Source organism: Coenobita brevimanus, chromosome 30 (genome assembly GCF_032717465.1).
Source record: "Coenobita brevimanus isolate Jiangsu-jjx chromosome 30, ASM3271746v2, whole genome shotgun sequence".
NCBI lineage: Eukaryota > Metazoa > Arthropoda > Malacostraca > Decapoda > Coenobitidae > Coenobita > Coenobita brevimanus.
This window is the reverse complement of record NC_136983.1, coordinates 43,682,568-43,706,460: the sequence shown is the minus strand read 5'-3', so window position 1 is coordinate 43,706,460 and position 23,893 is coordinate 43,682,568. Positions and strand designations below refer to the sequence as shown.

The following is a 23,893-nucleotide window of genomic DNA, read 5'->3' as shown; positions in this document are numbered from 1 at the left end:
TTCTAGTGAAATAACCCAAGTACAATTATGTTTTGCCTTAAACAGTAGTGCATTCCAACCAAACCCTCTAAATCTGGTGATTCTACTGGCTTATTCTTACTACCTCTAAATGATTCTCTTCATCTTAAGAAACACCTTTTGTGGTGAACATGTAGGTGAGAGCTGTATCTAACCACCTTAGCTTAAGAGTCTCTCCCAATCTGAAAATAAAATCATCTGAAGGCAGTAAGAATGAAAGGAAGTATGCATCATCACTGTGAGGAGATTAAAAACTCACATTTATCATCAGACCTCAGTGTTGTTTCGAGGTCAAGATATATAAGCAGTACAGTGCTATCTCTGATAAGTTTCTTTTTAATACGATACGATACAATACAATACGAGCCAAGCACTGAACAGAACTGACATACATTCACACAGTACAGCAATGGTGTTGATATGGTAACAATCAACTACTGTATTTGATTAGACTGTACTGTAATGCAAACTTGTAAACAGAATACATATTTTATCATTTGCAGTTGCTAGGATACTGAAGGGCTATTTTTTATTTCCCCTCTAACCTGATCCATCAAATACTGTAATTTCATCATCGACATCACTACAATCATCCTAACCCTTTTTCTCCCCAGTGACATGCCTAACCATCTGCACATACAGTGCATATTATCTGCAGAAACTCAGCACAAGTAATTAAATCATGGTTTGAATAGGCTACATTCCAATATGAATTTTTATTACTGTACAGGCATATGTGAATACATAAAAGAAAATTGTATCGACTGTGATGAAAGCCAAATAGATCTCTCTATGATATAGCACTATTCCTGCAATTATGTGATTACTGTTAAACAAAATAATGCAAAGATCTCTCAAATTTTCAAATGCCAGACAATAAACAACAAAGCAAAATACAACATATATAGACAAGGTGTTCTTATATATTAGTAAGACCTTCTATCTGAGTAAAAATAATTAAAATATCTCACATGCTCACTTAGCCCCTTCAATCTGATGAGGTACTTTTACTCTTGCAACCACCAGACAACTTTTTTAGACTTAAGACAGACTCTGAACTCGAAGGGCCACATACAGCTTTCATTAAACCCTTTCCTGACAAGAGATCCTTCTGAAATAAAAGAAATATTTGTTTTGCAGTGGCAAGAATGAAATTAAAATACATCATTTTATTGAAGGGGTTAATATAAGAAATTATCAACCAATACATTATACACTAATGCATAGTATACATTTTACAAACAAACTTCCCTGACTTAAAGAGACATCATGATGGTACCCTAATAAAATCTTTTAAATTCTTAAAGTCTGTCATTACCTGATACAGTTTTAATCAAACTAAGCTTAAGTCGCTACATGCATATTGTCTTCTTGCTGAGCCCAGAAGTATGTATCATTCATACTTAACCAATTCATCCCAAAAACGACATTATAAAATTATTCTTGCTAATATTTCATAATTTGTTATGAGTCAGGTATATAAAGGACAAGACAGACCACAGGCCCCGCCCACCCGCACAGTTCCAAGTCCAGGCATGGAACCAGGGACCCAAGGCCCACCCGGCGTGGCCAGTTGTTGTGGGAGTGGCCTCAGAAGACCCTCCCAGGACAGTCACTGGAATGCCCTCCAAGCATGCCTTGGCACTGTAACTGCCCCACCATTATACACCCACTGATGGGGCACCCTCCTGTGGCACTACTTCCAGGTTTAGGTCTCTCTCTTTTGGGCAGAAGTGGCACCTTGAGAACCATAATGCCCTATAACTTCTGGCACAGATTCATGCCCCATCCCATCCTGGTCCAAAACTGAGCTGGTGGAGCCTGCACCATGCCTCCAATTAGGTCCACCACTAGGTAATGTGGGCAAAGTTTACTGGCTGCATGCCCTTGCTGGTATGAACCCCTGTGATGTAGTGAGGTGCATTGTGTTGTATGTAATGTGTACATAGAGTAGTGAAAAAGACAGAGAAAAGTGTCTGGGTGAGTATGCTGGCCTACTCTCTGTGTTAGTGTCACATTGAAAAAAGTCAAAAAGACAGGATGATCAGGGTATCCTGGACGCTTGTGAAACAGAAGCTCCAGCTCTCCCTATTACCAGCAATCCCATTCTATTCAAGAGTGCTGCTCCGATTGGCTGGTGCGAGGCCTGGGGGGCTAAGATTGCAACTGAAAAGTTGAGAGGAAGGATGGGATTTGAGTGTATTCGTGTTGTGATGAGGAGTAAACTAAGATGGTCTGGGCATGTTGAGAGGATGAAGGCTGACAATTGTGTAAGAAAGGTTAGAAGTGTGAATGTGGGAGGGTAGGGCTGCATGAGGCTGACCAAAAATGACCTAGGATGTCAGTGAATTTGGGGAGTATAGTTTCAAAAGGCAGACCAAAAAAGACTTGCGATGAAGTCACAGAGTGTGACCTCAGAGATAAGGGACTGAACAGGGAGGCTGTCAGAGATCAAGAAGCATGGAGGGCAACCATTAGTTGATCAAGGCCAATGCATGCCTGCATGTTGGAGCCTTTATAAACAATACAAAACAAAACAAACTTCAGGATGTTTATCCAGCTTATGAGAACTCCCTTTCTGTGATGCTCTTAATAAAGGTTTTATCTGACACCTCCAGTTTGATAACACTATCCCAAGTTGAAAGAAACTCCCTGGCAATTGCAAGAATAAAATATATGTCACGTTCTTGAGCTGAGGAGGTTAATCAGCAAGCGTTATGATAGTTATAGCACCACTCTTCACCACTGATCATACTTTTTGTATGATAACATGAGGCAGATAATATACAAGTTCATTAGTGAAATTATGTACATATTCAGTATGCTCTGTTCTTATTACACGATACATCAATTGATTTGCAATGTTCCGGTATAAGAAAACTGTATTGTACAATGTTTTCTTTGGTAATGTTACTGGTAATTCATATTCCTTATTCACAAAAAGCTTTCAAATCTAAGATGGTTCAAGGGAAGTGTAAAGTACAGTATATGATACTCATACTGATATAACAGTACAATATTCTTTAAATGACAGTGGTCAAATCTTTGGTGCAAATATAAAATACTTTCTTATTCTTCTGAATCTTATTTCATAGGTGGTATTCTGAAGAAATATACTATATTTACAGTATCAACAGTTTAAATACTAAATGCTCAGTAATGTCAACTGTAGTATTGTTCTCTACTTTTTCAAGGAATTTGTTTCCACTGATTCATTAAGCCCAAGGACGATTTTCATTTCATTCTTACCATCTCCTGACAATTTTATTCAGCTCTGGACAGATATTTCAAACTGAATGAGTTAAATACAACCTTAATAAAACCCTTCATTACAAGGGGCCTTTCTTACACTGAATAAAATTATCTGGTGCCAGCAAGAACTGAAAAGGATGTCACCTGGATTCAAGGGGGGAGGGAGGGAGGGAGGGAGGGAGGGAGAGAGAGAGAGAGAGAGAGAGAGAGAGAGAGAGAGTCCGAAAGGTACGCCATATTAAATGAGTGGAAAGAAAACACAAAAAGGAACTTTAGGTCTCTGTGTTGCCAACATTTTGGACTATGCAGAACTTTTCTTCAGAAAGCAAATGTAGTCCAATACATTAGAGAAACCGAGAAATTAAGCTCCTTCCTGTATTTTCCTCCCATCCACTTCATCCATGTGTCACTGTGCATCAATCGTATACAGTATAGTACTGTCACTATCAATGCAATACAGTGACACAAACAAACAGGCTGTAACGTGAGCCAAGGGGGGTAGAACAGTGCCAATGTTTGGGGCAGCTGATCTTGAGGCTGCCTAGACCCCTTCCATTCGTGTAGCTTACTTTTTAGTTTACTCTTCCTATCTCCAGATGATTTTATATACAGTAGTTTAGGTTTGGCTCTTTGAACTGAAAGGGTTATACATAAACTTCATTAACCCCTTCACTAATAATGGGCTCTCCTGAGTTGAATAATATTATCTGGAGGTAGCAAGACTATTTAAACCTTAAGAAAAAAAAAAAAAAAAAATCACTTGAGTCTAGGGGTTAAACAATCAATCACTGCCAACATAAGACACTGTCCACAGAAAGTCCAGCTGGTAGCAATGTGGCCCAAGGAAGGCAGGACAGTGCTGATGTTTTTGTGGCTATGTAGTTGTGGATCTTGAGGCTGCCTAGTCAAGACAAGCGAGGAAGATGATGAGGCGAAGATGGAAGGCACCTCGAGTTGTCGTCTTTCTTCATCAGAACAAGTCGAGCGGCTGTGGAGGAAGCAAGTCAGTAGTCCCTCAGTTTAGGAACAACTGTCATTGCTCTCAGGGGAAGGCTGATGAGGAGAGAGAGAGGGAATCCCACCACCCAAGCACCCCAACCTGTTGGGCCATGGAGAAGTTGGATTACCTTCACTCTCGCTCATTATATATATTACAGCTATTTTAACACTCTCAGGATCCTATGACTTACTTTCACCTGGCTAATACTGTCTGGCATTAGCTGGAATAAAATACTAGGGTTGTCCTGACCATGAGAGTGTTAATGGTGCCAATATTAACACTCTCAGGCTCCAATACTCACTCACAGCTAAATAAAATAATCTTGTATTAGCTGGAAAAAGAATGCCAGAGTTGCCCCAACAATGAGAGGGTTAATATGGCAAAGAATATAATGGTATGATTTAAACGCTGACAGCATCATAATAAACAGTGTACTGGAATTGTGAACATATGCCATGGAGAAGTTGGCTTACCTTCACTTTTGCTCATAATACAGTACTGGTACAAAATAAGATAGCAAGGTTAAAGTCTGGCAGTATCATAATAAATACTGTGAATATAATATCAAGATTTTAGGGCCGTCAAGCATCACAGCCAATACCCTGAACATAACTGCAAGTTACATTATCTGCATGTCTACAAAAATTTCATAAGTTCTCTCCCATTACATTTTTGTGTCAGGTACAATCTCCAAGGTGGTAGGTGGGGGCGCTCACCATCCACTCATTCGATGTAGTGCTGCTCTTGGGTGTCTGCTCTTTCCTCTCCTCCATCCTTCCTTCCTTCCATCCTCTTCTGTCTTTCTTTCCTTCATTCTTTCCTCTTCCTTCTGCCTTTGGGTGACTCTACACTAAGTGACAAGCCAAATGGTTTCCTGTACACAAGGAAACCATTTACTATGCTGGGTGGTAACCATATAGCCAAATTTTGGCACCTGGTGGTTTAGTGGGTAATTACAGCGCTCAAATCGGAATGAACTTGTGAAGGTTTATATCCAAGGGGTGGTTGGGGTTTACTGTTCACATAATGCCACTCAGGGATGAGTGAGGCTGGTCACTCTCATCTTAAATGTTAGGACCAACTTGCCTGGCCCCAGGCTCCTATGCTCCTCATGGGGCAACACAGGATTAGATGATGGATGGATGGACAATCTCCAGATCAATGTGTGAACATTCAGCTCTCCTTCTGGAGGAATGTGCTGTCATAGTGAAAATAACTGGCTTCACTTTATAAATGCAAAAATTTTCTGTGTACAGAACTTGCAGTAATTTTTTTTTTTTTTTTTCCAAAAAAAAAAAAAATCCTTCCAGGCATTTGATACTGAGTTGCTTGATGCTTACTGAGTCAAACCTTCACACTACATTAATGGCAAGATTCATATTGTTAGCAGTCTTCCAGATCTGAGAAACAAACTATTTTGAGCTCTATACTGAAAACTCTATGTAAACTAAACAATTTAAAAACATGATGTGTGTGCTATGACAGAAGGCTTTGAATCCTGTCATCTCTTTGATACAATTTTTCATGGAGTTTTCATCCTTAAAGAAAACATGAAAAGCATGCCTGTGCATGAAAAGATTACTATACTGCATTTAAATATGTTTCATTATACACTGAACAGCAGAATGTCCGTGAATCATCTTGTAGTAAATTAGCTGTCTTTGCTATTTCAATTCCACATTACATACCAATACGTTAAAAAACTGAACATCACAAAGCACCATATTAAATGAAACTGTGATATAAACGGATCAATAAAGTATATCTCCATTAAAGTAAAAAGAGGTATTTTTCATCTGACATACTTGCATAACAAGAATATGATACTGAAAAAAACAAATAAATAAATAAACAGGAGAAATCAGAATACTGTGCAATACAAACTGATAACTCAAGCTCATTCAAATTAACCACCGAACAGAGAGGTTGGCTTTTATATCATGCTGCTTTTGATGTTGCTTTAATGAAAATGAGGCAGGCAAGTCACAATCAAGAAAATACTACTTCTACTACATGGTTTATCTTCAGGACTATTGACCAGTTCACTACCTCTTTCTGAAGTACTCCATAAGTTCATGATGTATCAAACAGCCCTAACTGATATTAACAGTTTATGACAAAAATATATTTTATCCACTAATCTTGATTTTCCTTTTGTGATTTCAGCTTCTTTGCTCAATTTTCCATACATCAATCACTCTACATAATCACATAATTTAAACATGAACTGCTTTTCCACATCAACCTTCCCCTTTCAAGGATTTCAATCAAAAGGCCTGTTTAACTTCAAACTCAGATTTTAAAAATACACCAGTACAGTAATCCCTCAATTACCCAACATAACAGAGCCAAAGGCATGTCCAGATACAGGCAAAACCTGGATACAGAGCAATATCCTCTACTGCATCCATACCCTGCTGATACCCAACCTACTACCTATACCCAACCTATACGTACAGTAGCCCTCCTAATTTTGGCAGTGTTCTCCTGTCTTTTAGCAGTATATAAACATCAAAACACACATGGGAATATCCAATGTAATGTCAGACATTAAGAAAACAATGTATAAACAACAAAAATCCACAAATATCCTACCTATAATGTACAGTACCCCTCCTAATTTTGGCAGAGTTCTCCGGTCTTTCAGCTGCACTCAGACATCAAAACACACATCGGAATTTCCAATATAATCCTAAACACTACAAAAGCAATGCATAAACAACAAAAGTCCACAAAAAATAAATGAAGGTGACAGTTGCAACAAGTATTTTTAAATCTTTCAGGAACCATTAGTGTTCAAAAAGTTTCTGGAACATAGTGATGGCTGCTTCCACGGCACAAAGAAAAACTTTCCAAAGGCCAAATATGCCCCAAGCAATTGGTTACAAGGGTATAAATTGCATACTATCATCTTCACTGGTGTTTATACATTACGATAAGCTAATAAAAACACACAAAACTGATGAGTAAAAGTAAAGCAATGCAGTGAGAATAAACTTGTTCAAGAGTAAAAAATACCTTCAAATAACTTCCCAACATCTTAATGCAAAATTCTGCCCGCACAGTGCAAGAGTTAAGCATGTGTCTAGATACAAAATTTCATGAGCTTTCTCATGCTGTTTTTGGAATTTTGATACAACTAATAGTACTCGAATAATCGCCAAAACTAAAAAACTCACTGGTGGCAATGCAGGGAGCGTTGGGGGCCAGGCAAGCAACACTAGGGTGGGGGAAGAGTCAGGGATGGGAAGGGAGATAAACCTGCCTACAATGAGCATGGGCGGGGACGGAGGAGGGACAGGAGGTGGGAGAGGGAGCAAGAGCTGGCGGGGTACTTTGACCGTTCATTGAGGAGTGAGACAGACGCTTTTGATCTGCTGGTGTGGTACGCTCTGTGTTAATTGCGTGAGACCGGTGCGTTCCCACTCATCCGGTTGGCTGGTGGACTTTGACCATTCAGTGAGGAGCCAGATGGGCATTTTGAGTCAGCTTGCGGGTTGCAGTCTGCATTACTCTGCATTACTCACGCACAGCCGTTAGCATCCAAGTGATCTGGGTGACCAAGGGACTCTGACCATTCGGTAGGGATCCGGACAGCCATTTTGGCTCAGCCTGTGGGTTATGGGCCCAATACCCGCCAGCGGCTGGTAACATCCAAGTGAACAGGGTGACCGGGGGACTCTGACCATTCAGTAGGGATCTGGACAGCCATTTTAGCTCGGCCTGTGGGTTACGGTCTATTACCCGCGCGTGAACAGAGGGACTGGGGTCCCACCCAACTGATTTTTTTAACTTGTCGGCCACCCAGCTGCCGCTGTCAGAGCTTTTATATTCGGATATGGACAAATAAATCCAGATACAGAAGTAATACATACAGTGCAAGGCCTAAATTCCATATACAGAGCATGTCTGTATACAGAGTGTCAGGAAAATCAAGTGATTACTGAACATAAAATAAAGTGTCCCCTACATTTATCACAAAAATGTGATAAATGTAGGATCTTCAACACATGGTGAATGAACACATAGCTACTGTCATCAGCCACACAAGCTAGGTAGTTTCCCATCACAAAATAACTGCTCTTCACAAAACATATATTTTTATAAGGTAGTTGCAAAGACTGCTGAAAGGAATTATGACTGCCATAAGTCATCACACCAGTGATACAAAGGGACAAAGAAGCACCATCCCAATTATGGAACAAATCAAGGAGACAGTCTCCATTCTAGTGTTTCCATTCTGCTTTGCTCACTGCACCAGCCACTTTGTGAGCCCAAGGCTAGGATACCACAATCCAATTATTTAAGGGCAGCTGACTGGCTGCCTATGCCTTTGGTGGCTTTGTTTATTTTTTAATTCCTATTTACTACATAGTCTGGGGGACCCAACATGTAATGAAATTTAGCACATATAGCAGACATCTCAAGAGAGTTAACATAAAAATAAAAATTATATATAATTAGTACTACTACTACAATGTAACAAAAAAAAAAAAAAAAATACACCATTGCTAACCAACATGAAAACATAAGAATGCTATACTGTAAATGCATAACAAATGTTTAACATAAAAATAATGAGGTTACATTAATGCTTCTATTACTACAAGCATGCTTGAGTATTTCATTATGGCTAATGGAATATAGTTGACTAAAGTCATGGGATTGGAATTTAATGAAAAATAATCCTTTCCATACTATGGTTCCTACTAGGAGTTAATTGTAGATGACCCCAACAATTTCACAGCTCTCCTCCTTTGTATTTTCTTTTTCCCTAGTTCTGGGTTTTATCTTATTCCAGTGATTTCCAACCTTTTCTAATTCTCGCCCCCCCCCCCCACTGAATGACATGTTCCCTGCATCCCCCTTCCTCAAATACTGTATTTTACTGGCATAGTTGGTACATGTCAATAAATATCACAGATTCTTAATCTTTGAAACTGTTTATATAATCAGATAACTAGATTTCTTGTTCATATCTGAAATATTTACGCCATATTTAGAAATTACTGAATTCCATCTTAATTCATAGTTTTCAAATATAATTACCCTCTTCATCAAGCCTTCGCGCTCCCCCAGACATCCCTTCATGCCCCCCTAGGAAGGCGCACCCCACAGGTTAGAAACCACTGCCTTATACCATCTTTTGGAGGAAGAAAGGGCCAAGCTAATAATGATAAGAGCTAATTGACAAAAATTCACAGTTCTGATATTTTGCACTTTCACTTTCCTTGTTCTAGGTACTACCTCACCCCAGCTTTGGGTGGAAAAATGGGTCACAGCTATGCAATGAATGATAAATAACATCAACAGTTTCAATCGCCTAACGAATACCCCACGTCCTAAAAGAGTTGATGATTCTCCAACATCATATAAAATATGCTATCTGACTGCTTTTGCTATGTAAACAAAACTGGAACACAGCACATCAGAAAAACAGAAAATTCCACCTACCTGCATAAATATGACTTCATTGTGGTCAATGTACATGCGCTGTTGGTTGGCCAGTGCAATTTCCTCCAAGTCTGTAACTGCTTCACTCTGGTTGTCAATCTGAGGAAAGACCGGCAAAAAGGTGAAAATAATGCACTATAGTATATGTGCCTGAGTTAAATTGAGGTATATATCACATGTTAGTGTTTATACTCTGTCCAATACAATTAGTCTCTTCATCTTGACTTGAACCACTTGGTGGTGGTGAAAGTCAAGGTTCAAGTGCAATAGCAGAATAGAAGGAGGGACAGAAAGGAGAAAGCAGTCCATTAACCCTTTAACCGCGGGCACTGTTTTGCCCCGACTGGCCTCTCCCGCGGGGGTTCCAGCCAAAATGTAAACAAACTTTAAACCTTTATAACTCTGCACAGAATAAATCTAGAGCGAAAAATAAGGTACCATTAAAGAGTACTAACCTTCGGCTTTGCATTGATGTAGGTTTCATGATTTCGTTGACTATCACTGGATGGGCAGTGCCGTTAGAAGTGAGCGATCTAAAATCACTATTTTTCGCTCACACACCATTACCTTCGCTCACACACTATTACCAAATGCCAACCTCATTCTGATAATAATACTATAAACATATATGAACACTGCAAATACGATAAACACCCACTCTGTGTTCACTGAGGCAGGTAAATGACACTGTAATTGCCCGCACTTCACTGCCACATCAGCGGTGCTATAATCACTATTTTTCGCTCACACACCATTACCAAATGCCAACCTCATTCTGATAATAATACTATAAACATATATGAACACTGCACATACGATAAACACCCACTCTGTGTTCACTGAGGCAGGTAAAAGACACTGTAAATGCCCGCACTTCACTGCCACATCAGCGGTGTTGTAATCACCATTTTTCGCTCACACACCATTACCAAATGCCAACCTCATTCTGATAATAATACTATAAACATATATGAACACCGCACATACGATAAACACCCACTCTGTGTTCACTGAGGCAGGTAAAAGGCACTGTAATTGCCCGCACTTCACTGCCACATCAGCGATGTTGTCACTCACACAGCTGGACAGATACTGATGCGTGTTGGTCAGGGGTGGGGTGGGGGGCCCAGGGGGTGGGAGGTGGGGTCCCGGGGGGGTGGGAGGAGGGAGGTGGAGGTCGGCTGGAGTGAAAGAACTTAATAGCTACTCTCCCTGGAAACAATTGGCGCACGGAAAAAACGCGGGGTATTCAAAATATTCACAAACATTCGAGAATGACACCCGCGGTTTGGTCCAGTTATTGCAATGTCATTCTGGAATGACACCCGCGGTTAAAGGGTTAAAGGAGGGTAGAAAGGTTGCAAGAGGATGGAGAAAAGGCAGAATATAAGAGAGAAGTGGAGAGCAGCTGGGTAATATGATTTTGAGCAGATGGGAGAGATACAAGGTGTATGCAAGATATTCACAGAAGAAATCTGTGCAGCATGAGAGGTGGTGTGTGGAGTGAAGAGAAGACAAAAGGGGATGCAACGAACAGCATGGTGGAACGAGGAGGTGAGACAAGCTGTGGCCGAAAAGAAGAAAGCATATTATGAGTGGATGCGAAGCAGAGGCATGGAGGATGATGAGAGAAAGAGAGAGTTATATGTAAAGAGGAAGAGTGAGGTGAAAAGATTAGTGTGAGAGAGTATTCAGTGGATGAAGAATTTGGATGGAATCTGAGTGTAAAGTGAAGGGAAAGTAAGAAAATGTTCTGGAAAAACATAAAGAGAGTTAGACAGGGTGAAGTTAGTAGGGGAGTGAAAGATATAAATTGTAGACTGCTAGTGGAGAAGGGAGAAAAAGTGAGCAGATGGAAAGAACAGTTTAAGGAACTGTTAAGCATAGGGAATGAAAGTAATGTGAGTATAAATGGCTCGGGAATGGCTGGGAGAAAAAGGGAGGTGAGAAGGGAGCAAGAGGCTGTTTAGATCAGATATTCATCCTTAGGTCATCAGTGGAAAAGTTTCTATGGAAGGGAAAGAAGTTGTATGTAGCCTTCATGGACTTGGAGAAAGCATATGACAGTGTAGATAGACAAAGAATGTGGAAAATATTAAGAACATATGGAGTAAACGGGAAGCTGCTGAATGCAGTGCAGAGTATGTACGAGGGGGCTAAGGCTGAAGTGTGGGTGGATAGTGAACTAAGTGAATTTTTCAAACTGAAAGTTGGACTGAAACAGGGATGTGTCATGTCTCCATGGTTGTTCAATCTGTATATGGACGGACTTATAAAAGAGATACAAGGTACCGCAGTGGATGTTGGAGTGGCCCTAATGAGAGAGGGCAGCATTTGGAAACTTCCTGTACTGTTCTCTGCACATGATATTGTAAAGTGAAGACAAAGGGGAACTGCAAGCCTTGGTTAACGAGTCTGGGAGAGTGTGACAGACACGGATTCTAAACGTGTATGTTGCAAGGAGTAGTTGTGGTCGTCATGAGAAATGAAGTCACCAAATGTACAGCGAGCTTCAATGGAAAATGTTAGTGCACTTAAGTACTTGGGTAGTGTGCTGAGTATGCATGAAGGTCTGGAGGATGAAGTGCTAGAATGGGTATAACTAGAAAGAAAGGTTGCTGGTTCTTTGGAAGCAGTGATAAGAAACAGGTAAGTGAGCATGGAAGTAAGAAAGTCGCTGCAAGACAGTGCTGTGATACCAACTATAACGTATGGAAGTGAAGCTCGGACATTGTTGGAAGGACACAAGTCAAGAGAGAGAGACAGCAGTGGAAATGAGTTATTTGAGAGGAGTATGTGGCATTACATGGAGAGACAAACTGACAAATGAGGAAGAGAAAGAGTGTTATGGTGTGGATGTGGATGAGATAGAAATGTTAGGAGAAATACAATCAGGTGGTTTGGCCATGTGGAGAGGATGGAGAGAGGGAGACTAACAAGGAGAGTGTATGTGAGCGAGGTGGAGAGGTGTGAAAAAAGTGGATTTTCTTTTTTTTTTTCTTTTTTTTTATAGTGAAGTCAGGCAAGAGTGCCGGTCCTAGTGGAGACAGTGGTGTGGAAGATGCTGAATCTAATGAAGGGAAGACATAATGCCTCCCTTGAAGTTGTGTGTGTGTGTGTGTGTGTGTGTGTGTATTTACCTATTTGTATTTACCTATTTGTAGTATACAGGAATTGAGCAATGCTCGTGTTGTCCTGTCTCCATATCCACATTTATCAAGTCTACCTTTACACACATGAATGTTTTTCTCATGCACCACCTCTTTGTCTAAGTCGTTTCAAATATTTAAGAATATACCTAATTGTGATATACACGGAATGTACTATGCTCGTGGGTTTCCGTCGCTGTTTCTCAATAAGTCGAATTTAACTTTAAACTCGTTTAAGTTTTTAGACTGGACGATCTCTTTGTCCAGGCTATTCCATAAGTCTATACTTCTGTAAGGAAAGCTATATTTCTTGATATCCTTCAAGCAGCTTGACTTTTTCAATTTCATTCCATGTCCTCTTGTTGCTCTCTTATCCCATACAAACAGATCTTCTTTGTCAATTTTATCTACTCCCACCATGGTCCTGAACACCGCAATCATGTCTCCCCTCTTTCTCCTTTCCTCTAACGAAGGCAAATCCAGTTTTTCCAGCCTCTCTCTGTATGACAGGTCTGTCAGACTGGGGACCATCTTGGTTGCTGTTCTTTGTATTCTCTCAATCTTGTTTATATCTTTCTTTTTGTGTGGGGACCACACTACCGCTGCATATTCTAACCTGGGGCGGATCATGGCCACTATCAATTTTTTCATCATTTCCTCATCCATATAATGAAATGCTACTCTTATGTTAGTCAAGAGCTTATAAGTCTCTCCAACTATCTTGTTAATGTGCTTTTCTGGTGACAAACTATCTTGGACCAGCACCCCCAAATCTTTCTCTTCTCTCCTTTTTGTGATTAATTCATTACCCAAAAAATAATTCAGTGATGGTCTCCTGGTACTTTTACCCATTTCCAATATTTTACATTTCTTTACATTAAATTTCATTTCCCACGTCCGGCTCCAATTGTGTATCCTATCCAAATCCTCCTGCAGTATTTTACAATCCTCCTCAACCTCTATCTTCCTCAAGATCTTTACATCATCAGCAAACAGACTCGCATAACTGTTCACTCCATCTACCATATCATTTACGTAAATCAGGAACATTACTGGCGCCAACACTGAGCCTTGAGGGACTCCACTTGTTACTTCCCTCCATCCAGACATCTTTTCCTTTATTACTGTCCTCATTTGTCTGTCTCTCAAAAAGTCTCTCATCCATTCCAGAAGTTTCCCCTTTAGTCCTCCTATATATTCTAGTTTCCACATTAGTCTCTTATGAGGTACCTTGTCAAAGGCCTTCTCTAAGTCTAAGTACACACAATCCACCCAACCATCTCTCTCCTGTACCACATCAATCGCTCTTGAGTAAAAGCTCAACAAGTTTGAAACACATGACCTTCCACTTCTGAATCCAAACTGACATTCAGCCAAAATATTCATCTCTTCCAGATATTTTATCCATCTGTCTTTCAGGATTCTCTCACACAATTTTGCGACCATGCTGGTTAGAGACACTGGTCTATAATTCAGGGGTTCTTCCCTGTTTCCTCCCTTGTAAATTGGTACCACATTTGCCCTCTTCCATTCTTTTGGCACTTTCCACTATTCCAGTGAGCATACAATTAAGCTGTGAATTTTATCCGCCAGTTGTTCTCTGCATTCCTTCAGTACCCAATTAGAAATTCCATCAGGTCCTGGGGCTTTCCTTACATCTTGAGTTTCCAGTAATTTATACACTTCCTGCACCTCCACTTTTATATCTTTCATCACCGGAACATTTCTAATCACTCCCTCCCCTTCCACAAGCTCCTTTTCTTTAGTGAAAACTGACTGGAAACGTTTGTTCATTATTTCTGCTTGCATTGCCGCATCCTTAAAGACCTCTCCATCTACTTTCAGCTTGGTGATTCCTTCCTTTTGTTTCAGTTTGCCATTAACAAATCTGTAAAACAGTTTGGGTTCATCCTTGCATTTGTCAATTATACCTTTTTCAAAATTCCTTTCTTCTTCCCTACATATTCTTGTGTATTCGCTTCTTGTTCTTTTATATTCTTCCTCTGTTCTGTCGTTACCTCTCTTTCTCCAATTGTTCCACGCCTATCTCTCTCTTTTTTGGTTATCATACACCTTCTATTAAACCACTCCTTTTTCCTGTTTTCTTTCCCTCTTACTCTTGGTACAAATTTTTCCACTCCCAAATTATAGAGGTCTAGAAAGATATCCCACTTCCTCTGTATCTCTCTTGTTTCTCTGAATTTTCTCCAATCCGCATTTTCAAAAAAGTTTCTCAATCCTGTAAAATTTGCTTTGCCAAAGTTGTATCTTCCCTGTCTATGAAGCTCGTCTCTTGGCTCGACGTTTCCTATTAACATCTGGAACTCAATGACCACGTGATCACTTTTTCCCAAAGGACAGAGATATTCCAATGATTCTATTACATCGGGTTCTTTGGTGAACAGTAAATCTAACCTTGCTGGTGTGTCCTCACCTCGAAACCGTGTCTCTTCTTTGACCCACTGCGTCATCACATTATTCATTATTATATTTAATAACATAGTACCCCACGAATCCTCGCCGCCTCCCGAGTACCATTCCTCCCAGTTCACCTCTTTACAATTAAAGTCACCCACCAAAATTATATTATTGCTCTTCTCAATTATTTTTTGCAAGTAGCTAGCCATATCTGACAACATCTCATGGTATTCGTCATCCTTCCATGCTCTCGTCTTTGGGGGAACATACACTACCGCCATATCTCTCTTAACATTCTCTCCAGTTTCTAATTTCATATATATCACTTCAGCCCTGCCTTCTCCCATTTCCACAGTATCTACATTTATGTTGTTCTTCACTGCTATCATCACTCCTCCTCCCTTTTTTCTTTCCTGTCTTTTCTCCACAGTTTGTATTTACCATCTCCCAAATGAACATCAATATCTTCTCTTAATTTGGTCTCTACAAGGCACATGACATCAGGTTCATGTTCTCTCAAGAAATCATTAATTTCGATCCTTGTCGATATGAAACCATCAACATTAGTATATATCACCTTCAAATTATTTTTGACATTATTAATACCCTCTTCTCTCCTACTCTCTGTCCGTACCACTTCTTCAACTTCTGATCTTTCACAACCATCACCCCTAGTTTCCTTCACTTCTATTTCCTTAAATACCATTTCCTTACTTTCATATCCAATACTCTCCAAAAAAAAGTATTACGTTCTTCCTCTGTCCTCTTATCATTTTTTTCCTTTACTTCTTCCTTTAATGATTTTAAAACTTCTCTTTCTTCTTCATTCAGATCTTTTCTTATTATAATATTTTCCATCCCCGCCTCTTTGCTTAATTTCCAGGTCACTTTAAGTATCTCATTTATTACACTTTCTGATGTAAACTTGACTCTCATTGGTCTTGTTTCCCCTTTCTTATAAGGCCCTATCCTCCTTACTTCCTCAATTTCTTTTACCCACTTGTCTCCTTCGGGGTCAATCTTGCCTAATATTCCTCTCACCATGTTCGTGTCTTTCTCGAGTCTTGCGAACCTAACCTTTTCTTCCTCTTCCCTGTTTCCAAATACTACCACACATCTGTTCCTTTCTACAGTTTCTCTCACTATTTTCTCTTTTTTCTTCAGTATTTTCACTACATTTTCTTCCATTTCTTTCTTGTTCATTTCCCTTTCTTCCTGGATGATCTCTCTTAAGCTGACCACTTCTTTCTGTTCTTCTTCTACGTGTGCCCACTTTGCCTTGTGTTCTTCTAGTACATTACTCACCTTCTCCGTTTTATTAGTACTCTCTTCAAGTTTCCTCCTCAGTTCAACATTCTCCCTCTTCAAATTCTTAATCTCTTCATTGGCTGTTTCGTTGGACTGGATTAGACTCTGTACGGTGGTTTCCGTATTTCCTGACACATCCTTTATCACTAGATTCTCTACTTTTTTTTCGAGTTCACTAATCCTCATAATTAATGTTTTCACCAGGTCCATGACATTAGTATTAGCATCAAATCCTTGAAATTCCATTCCCTCATTGTTTACATTTTCGGCCATCTTTAACGTACCGGTAAAGTACCTAAACAGCTGTTACCGAATAAGCCACAAACATTCATGTATACTATTGCCAACAAATCTTTACATTTTTGGTAGTCTACCAACTTTCATTATTTTAAATTTAAAGAAAGACCCTAGGAGACAGGACAGACAAAATTCCTGAAACTACTCAAAGTTAGGAGCGATGCCTGGGACGACCTCTCTCTCCGGCTGCTCGTGTGTGTGTGTGTGCACCTGCGTGCGTGCGTGCGTGCGTGCTACTCAGGGTGTAGGCTTCACAACCAGCTCCCAAGGCCCAGTGCTCCTCCTACATACCATGCACCTCTACATGTCACTACTTCCCTGCTAACACCCACCGTCCATATTGAATACATGCTAGGGCTGTTTTATACAGGACTGGTGCATTGGTATTGGCGAGGGTATTTTTACATGTTGGCAGGCCTTTTGGTATATAAGTAAAGTCTGCTTTAGCGAAATTCATATCCTCAAACTGTTCCCTGCCCCAGCCAGGATTCAACCCTGGGTCCATTAGGACTGCAAGCCACTTCTCTACCAATTTGGCCACTGCCTCCCCCTTAAATGGCCAAAGTCTTTAATAACATGAAAGATATGATGATACCTGAGGAAGTGGTGCCCACAGCTTGACAACAGGCTCAATACCACTGGTGGCCAGAAGGCAGGTGTGAGGGTGGGCCTGGACACAGTTGACAATTGACTCATCACCCGGCACCACACGCACTAGGTTGGTAGAGTGACGGTCCCACACAAACAGGTTGCCATCATCAGACCCAGCTGCGATGAACTGACCATCACTGAAAAGAATAAGTTGAAATCAGGCAAAGGTTCATGCAGCATTCGAATCACACATAAAGTCTCTACTTAACTAAATAAAATTGTCTGGTAGTAACAAGACATCATCACACAAGGAGAGTGAGTGATGAAGCATTCAGGATAAACTGCTGAATAATCAGCATGGCCTGTCTGCTTGAGGTCTACTTTGGTATGCAGTCAAGAATATTATAATGTCAGCTTAAAGAACAAACCTGAGTTACTGAGGCCGATATTCTCTATGCTTTCAGGTGCCACCCTGCAAAAATGGGTCACAGACGGCAAGTGCATTAAGGAAATAAACTTTCTTCACAGTTTTTTCCTGTACACCAGGAAACCATTTACTATGCTGGCTGGTAACCACATAACCAAATTTTGGCACCTGATGGTTTAGTGGGTAATTATTGTGCTCCAATAGGATTGTGCCAGTGAAGGTTTATATCCAAGGGATGGTTGGGGTTTATTGCTCAAGTAATGCTACTCAGGGATGAGTGAGGCTGGTCACTCTCATCTTAAATGTCAGAACCAACTGTCTAGCCCCAGGCTCCTACACTCCTCATGGGGCAATGCAGGATTGGACAATGCATGGATGCATGGATCTACAGTATCTGAAAATTACTGAAACCAGCAAAATAAAAAAAATCTTGACTGAACAAATTCTTGTCTCAGATCATTCAACTTTATGCCATGTATTCACTACTTGCGTCCCTCACTGTCTACATACACGCAAGCACTTACAAAGACTCAAGTCATCATTACCATCCCACCTCTTTTTCCCACCCACATGTTAAAAAAATGGGAATTACTCAACACCACACCCAATGAAATGGGCTATGCACTTATTCACACACCATTCAAGTCCCTGGAATCCTGACAACACCTTATAGGCAAACCTTTCCATACACGGGTGCTTCATAATTACCAGTCAGAGAGTACTAACCTGATGACTATCAGGTCAAAAAGGGTTGTCATGCACTTCTCAATACAAAATTCATCCAACCTACTTGATCCCTTTTCAGTTTCATAGCTTCACTGACACCCATACCATGCTTTCTTGCACATTCAATTACAAAAGAATACCTATCCACCATGGCCCACCACAACTCCTCCTCTCTCTGTCAAACTCACTCCCATATACCCTTTTCACCACCTTTTTTTAACCAATTCTCTCAATATGTCCATACCATCCATGCATACTCTCTTCAGCTCTTTTGTCCATGACTTCTCCTACTACAAAATTGTATCTTTCATGAATCATATTATTGTATTCCTTGTGATGAAATATATTAATATAGTCCTTATCCTACACTCTCCACACACATTTCACAACAATCCAAAATCGACTGCTTTAACTTAAACTTTCTGTTTTCATGTCACACTTGAGTCTTATGCCCATATGTCATTGTGGGAACTAGAATTCCTTCATACAGTACTCTTGATGCCACCACATCCAGACTTCTGTTTAATAATACTGTACCTTCACAGCACTATAGTCGCGGCACACGACTCTGAGGTTGTCATTATCGTACCCTGGCAACCTATCATTCAAAAGTGTGTCAGATTTCTTATCAGATTATAGACGAATCACATTATTATCCACGAATATATTATACACAAATATTATTATAAACAAACATATTAAAAATGAATCACATGCGTCTCATACACGAAATCAGACGCACTTCTGAATGGCAGGTTGCCAGGGTATGATAAAAACAACCTCAGAGTCGTGCCCCGAGACTATAGCCGCTTTCCTTCCTTATGCTAGTTTAACTTCCTTTATACATTTACCTCTCTTTTTAGACACTGCACCCAAGTACTTAAACTCTCTCATCAAGTCATCACTCTCCATTAAAAAATAAATAAATAATCTATCTATCTATCTATTGCCAGATGCCTTAATCCCTTACGGGGTGGCCACAAACAAATCACCTCCACGTCACCCTTTTCCCCGCCATTTCACTGTCCTGCTCCCAACTCACACCCTCCTCTCTCATATACCTCTCCACTTCATCCCTCCATCTCATCCTCGGCCTCCCCCTCCCTCTCACCTGCTCCACCTCACTCACATACACTCTCCTCGTCAGTCTTTCACCCTCCGTCCTCTCCACGTCCAAACCACCTCAAAGTGTTCCTCCTAAAGCTTCCCATCACATCTACATCCACACCACAATGCTCCTTTACATCCTCATTTGTCAGCCTGTCTCTCCATGTGATTCCAAAGGCTCCTCTCAAATAACTCATTTCCACTGCTCTCACTCTTGACTTGTGTCCTTCCACCAATGTCCAAGCTTCACTTCCATGCTCACTTCCCTGTTTCTTATCACTGCTTTCAAGGAACTAGCAACGTTTCTTCCTTGTTGTACCCTTTCAAGCACTTCACCCTCCAAACTTCCATCCTTACTCACCACACCCCCCAAAGTACTTAAACACACTCACATTTTCCATTTCCTCACCATCCAACCTCGCTGTATTTTCAATGACTTCACCTCTCTCAAGGACCATCGCTTTACTCTTCCTTACATTCATCTTTAGATTCCGTTTCTTACACACTCTTCCAAACTCATCCACCAAGCCTTGCAGCTCCCCTTCGTCTTCACTTAACAACACAGTATCATCTGCAAACAACAGTACAGGGAGTTTCCAAACACTACCCTCTCTCACTAGGGCCACTCCAACATCCACTGCCCTACCCTGTATCTCTTTTATTACCCCATCCATGTACAGATTGAACAACCATGGAGACATGACACATCCCTGTTTCAATCCAACCTTCAAAGAGAAAAATTCACTCAGTTCACCTGCCACACGCACTGCAGCCATAGCACCATCATACTTACTCTTCACAGCATTCAACAACTGCCCATCTACTCCATATATTCTTAAAACTTTCCACAATCCTTGTCTATCCACCCTGTCATATGCTTTCTCCAAATCCATGAAAGCCGCATGCAACTTCTTTCCCTTCTATTGAAACTTTTCCACTAAAGATCTATGAATGAGTATCTGATCTACACAACCTCTTCCCTTCCTAAAGCCTCCCTGTTCTTCTCCAACTAATTCCTCTGTTATTTCCCTAACTCTGTCAATAAGTATCCTACCATACACTTTTCCTATTACACTAAGAAGAAAAATGCCCCTGTGATTACCACAAACTTCTTTTTCCCCTTTTCCCTTCTACAAGAGAATAATTATACCTGACGTCCAATCCTCCAGGACTCTACCTTCCTCCCAGGCCAATCTGCACATCTTCCACATCCATTCTACTACTATCTCTCCCCTATGCTTCAGCATTTCACCAAACACTCCATCTATTCCTGGGGCTTTCCCCAATTTGACTTTCTTCATTACTCCCACAACTTCCATCCTACTGATTTCTTCCTGTCTTCTCACCTCCCTCCTTCTGCCAGCCATTCCCCAGCTACTTATACTCGCATTACTTCCATTCTCTATGTTCAACAATTCCTGAAAGTGTTCTCTCCATCTGCTCACTTTTTCTCCCTTCTCCACTAGCAATCCACCATTTTTATCTTTCACTTCCCTACTAACTTCACTGCCACCCTGTTTTATTCTCTTCACCTCTTTCCAGAACATTTTCTTAAAGTCCCTGCACTTTACACTCAAATTCCTTCCAAATTCCTCATCCACTCTCTTCTTACTCTCTTACTAATCTTTTCATCTCTTTCTTCCTTTCTACATATAACTCTCTCTTCTGCCTCTCAACTTCTTCCACACCCTTATTTCTCATCCATTCATTGTATGCTTTCTTCTTTTGTGCCACAGCCTGTCTCACCTCTTCATTCCACCATGCTGTTCCTTGCACCCCCTTCCGTCTTCTCATCATCCCACACACCACATCACATGCTGCACATATTTCTTCTGTGAATATCTTGCACACACCTTCCACGTCCCCCATCCACTCCAATTCATATTTATCCAATCGTTCCTTCACTTCTCTCTTATATTCTGCCTTTTTCTCATCCTCTTGTAATCTTTCCACTCTCCTTGCAACTACTCCTTCCTCCTATCTTTCCCTTCTTTTATTTCTCCATCTTACTTGGATCTTCATTCTGGCCACCACCAAGTAGTGGTCAGAAAGTCCACTCCCCCAACCTCTATAAGCTCTTACATCCACTACACATCTTCGCCTCCTTTCATCCACACACACATAATCAATCATTGCCTTCCTTTCATTCAGTTCACCACCCACCCTTCTCATCACTCGCCATGTAAACTGTGGATCATTTTGTGCCTGAAGAGGGTATTGGCTATCAGCAACCCCCTCCCAGCACAAATGTCCACTAACGCACTGCCATTCTCATCTATCTCAGCAGGCACACCCCACTCACCAACTATTCCATCCACCTTCACATTCCCTAATTTACCATTCATATCACCAACCAAAAACACTCTCTCAATAAATAATAATAAGGTAAATAAATAAAAATTAATCATAACAGATACCCATTATCATCATCACTTGACTTTTATTCCTAATAAATATATAAATATAATGCTATCTACAACCTCTTCCATATGCTTACTCTCCAAGGAAGATAGCTTCTTTGATGTCTGTGAGGGTGTTGCAGTGTCCACAATAAGACTTGTGGTAATCTGCTGCTCGTTTCCTCCAAGCCTGCTCCTCTGCGCCTGGCATTTGGAATGTTATGTCATTGGTGTTCTCACTTTCTGACCCTGAAAAGAAAAAAAGGGAGAGATAGGAAAAAAATAAACAAATATATAAAAAACTGCACCAGTATATCCTTCAATCAAATAAGCTTAAGTCAAGTTAATATAATGTATCTTTCTTTCATATCACTGATTTTCTTTGCACTTTAAACTGCCATCCATCCCAGTCAATACTTCCTTTTGTTGTTTTATCAGCCCCTCTGGGACCATCAGTGCCCTAGCTTTGTCCTTTGTCTTTTCAGAGCAGAACAGAAATTTTTGTCTGAGTTTTGACCTATCTATCTATTGCCAGACGCTACAATCCCGTAAGGGGTGGTCATTTGACTTTGAGTTATTTGTTTTATGGGGAGGGACTAACTTAACTAAAATCCAAACATCTTCCCACACTAACTGAAAACTACAGGAAGTAAGCCACATGCATGATTAGGTTTGTATTTATAGCAGCTTTTAGTCCCTTCAATCCCATGATGCCTTTTACTCCAATTGCATTCACCTTGGGGTGGACCTCTCACACTGTAGGGACCAAGGAAGGCTGTATCTAACCAATTCAAAACGAAAAATCTCCTCTAAGGAGAACACAGTTGCATGGAGACATGAAGAAAAGGATGCAAAACACATCCTCAGGCTGAAGCAGGTAAACTGAAATACTTCCATCTACTATACCAAACATGAGACATTTTTGTTTCAAGGAATATTTTCAGAGTGGCTTTATAAGCCTGCTAATAAAATACAGGAATTTCTGGGACACATGCAAAAGGTATTCATACCTTCTTTATGCTTGCTATTGATTGCTTTGGTGATATCATTAGCTAAGGTTCGGCACGCTGGAGATGAACTGTGGTCAGAATGTTTCACCATGAAGTTATCCAAGCACTCTCGTGCCTCCTGTTCCCTGCCCAACTGATGCAAACACCTGGCTAGCCTGCAGGATGAAAGGAAATGAGCGTTAGACCCCCACTTATCATTTGCTTATCTTAGTTTTCTTACAGAGCAAGTCCTCTTTATAAATGTCACTTTGAAAAGAAGAGGGTAGACAGACTGCATGGGTTGGGCAACTTCAGCCTGCAGTCCACCAGTTTCATGTTCAGATAATCCTGGGGTCACAACAGCATGCTACCATATTAGGTTCACAACATATTACACAAAAATTTTCAACTAAAGTTCCACCATTATCTCTAAAGCTGATATGCCAGTTTCCCCCAATTTATATGGAAAAAGTTGTGGGAATTTTTAGCATAAACTTCACTTATAAGTATGACTGCTGGTATCAGATACATCTACGGCATCACCTGCCTAAGTGAAAAAATCATCACCATCTCATCATAACCAGGTGAGGTCGGACCCAGACACAAGGAAAAAGAAAGTACATATGTGTAAGAACTATCAACAGCATAACCAATAAAATGAGCCAGACAAACATTTTTATATTTTTTAAGCTTCTGAAACCTTCACTTCACCTCAAAAACATAATGCTCTGCACACATTATCCTAATTCTGCTCAGAA

General features: G+C 40.5%; 1 protein-coding gene across 1 annotated transcript in view; it reads right to left on the bottom strand.

The window, feature by feature from the left end:
* Positions 1-3,479: 3,479 nt before the first annotated feature.
* The window catches only part of LOC145395180 (WD and tetratricopeptide repeats protein 1-like), a 66,522-nt gene continuing 46,108 nt past the window's right edge, over positions 3,480-23,893 (bottom strand). Inside the window, exons 11-15 of the mRNA XM_080268870.1 lie at positions 23,157-23,311; positions 22,245-22,395; positions 17,492-17,684; positions 9,725-9,823; positions 3,480-4,369 (exon numbers count right to left, since the gene is read on the bottom strand). Of these exons, the coding sequence (XP_080124996.1) occupies positions 4,313-4,369; positions 9,725-9,823; positions 17,492-17,684; positions 22,245-22,395; positions 23,157-23,311 (655 nt within the window). The 3' untranslated portion in view covers positions 3,480-4,312. The remainder of the gene's footprint in view (positions 4,370-9,724; positions 9,824-17,491; positions 17,685-22,244; positions 22,396-23,156; positions 23,312-23,893) is intronic.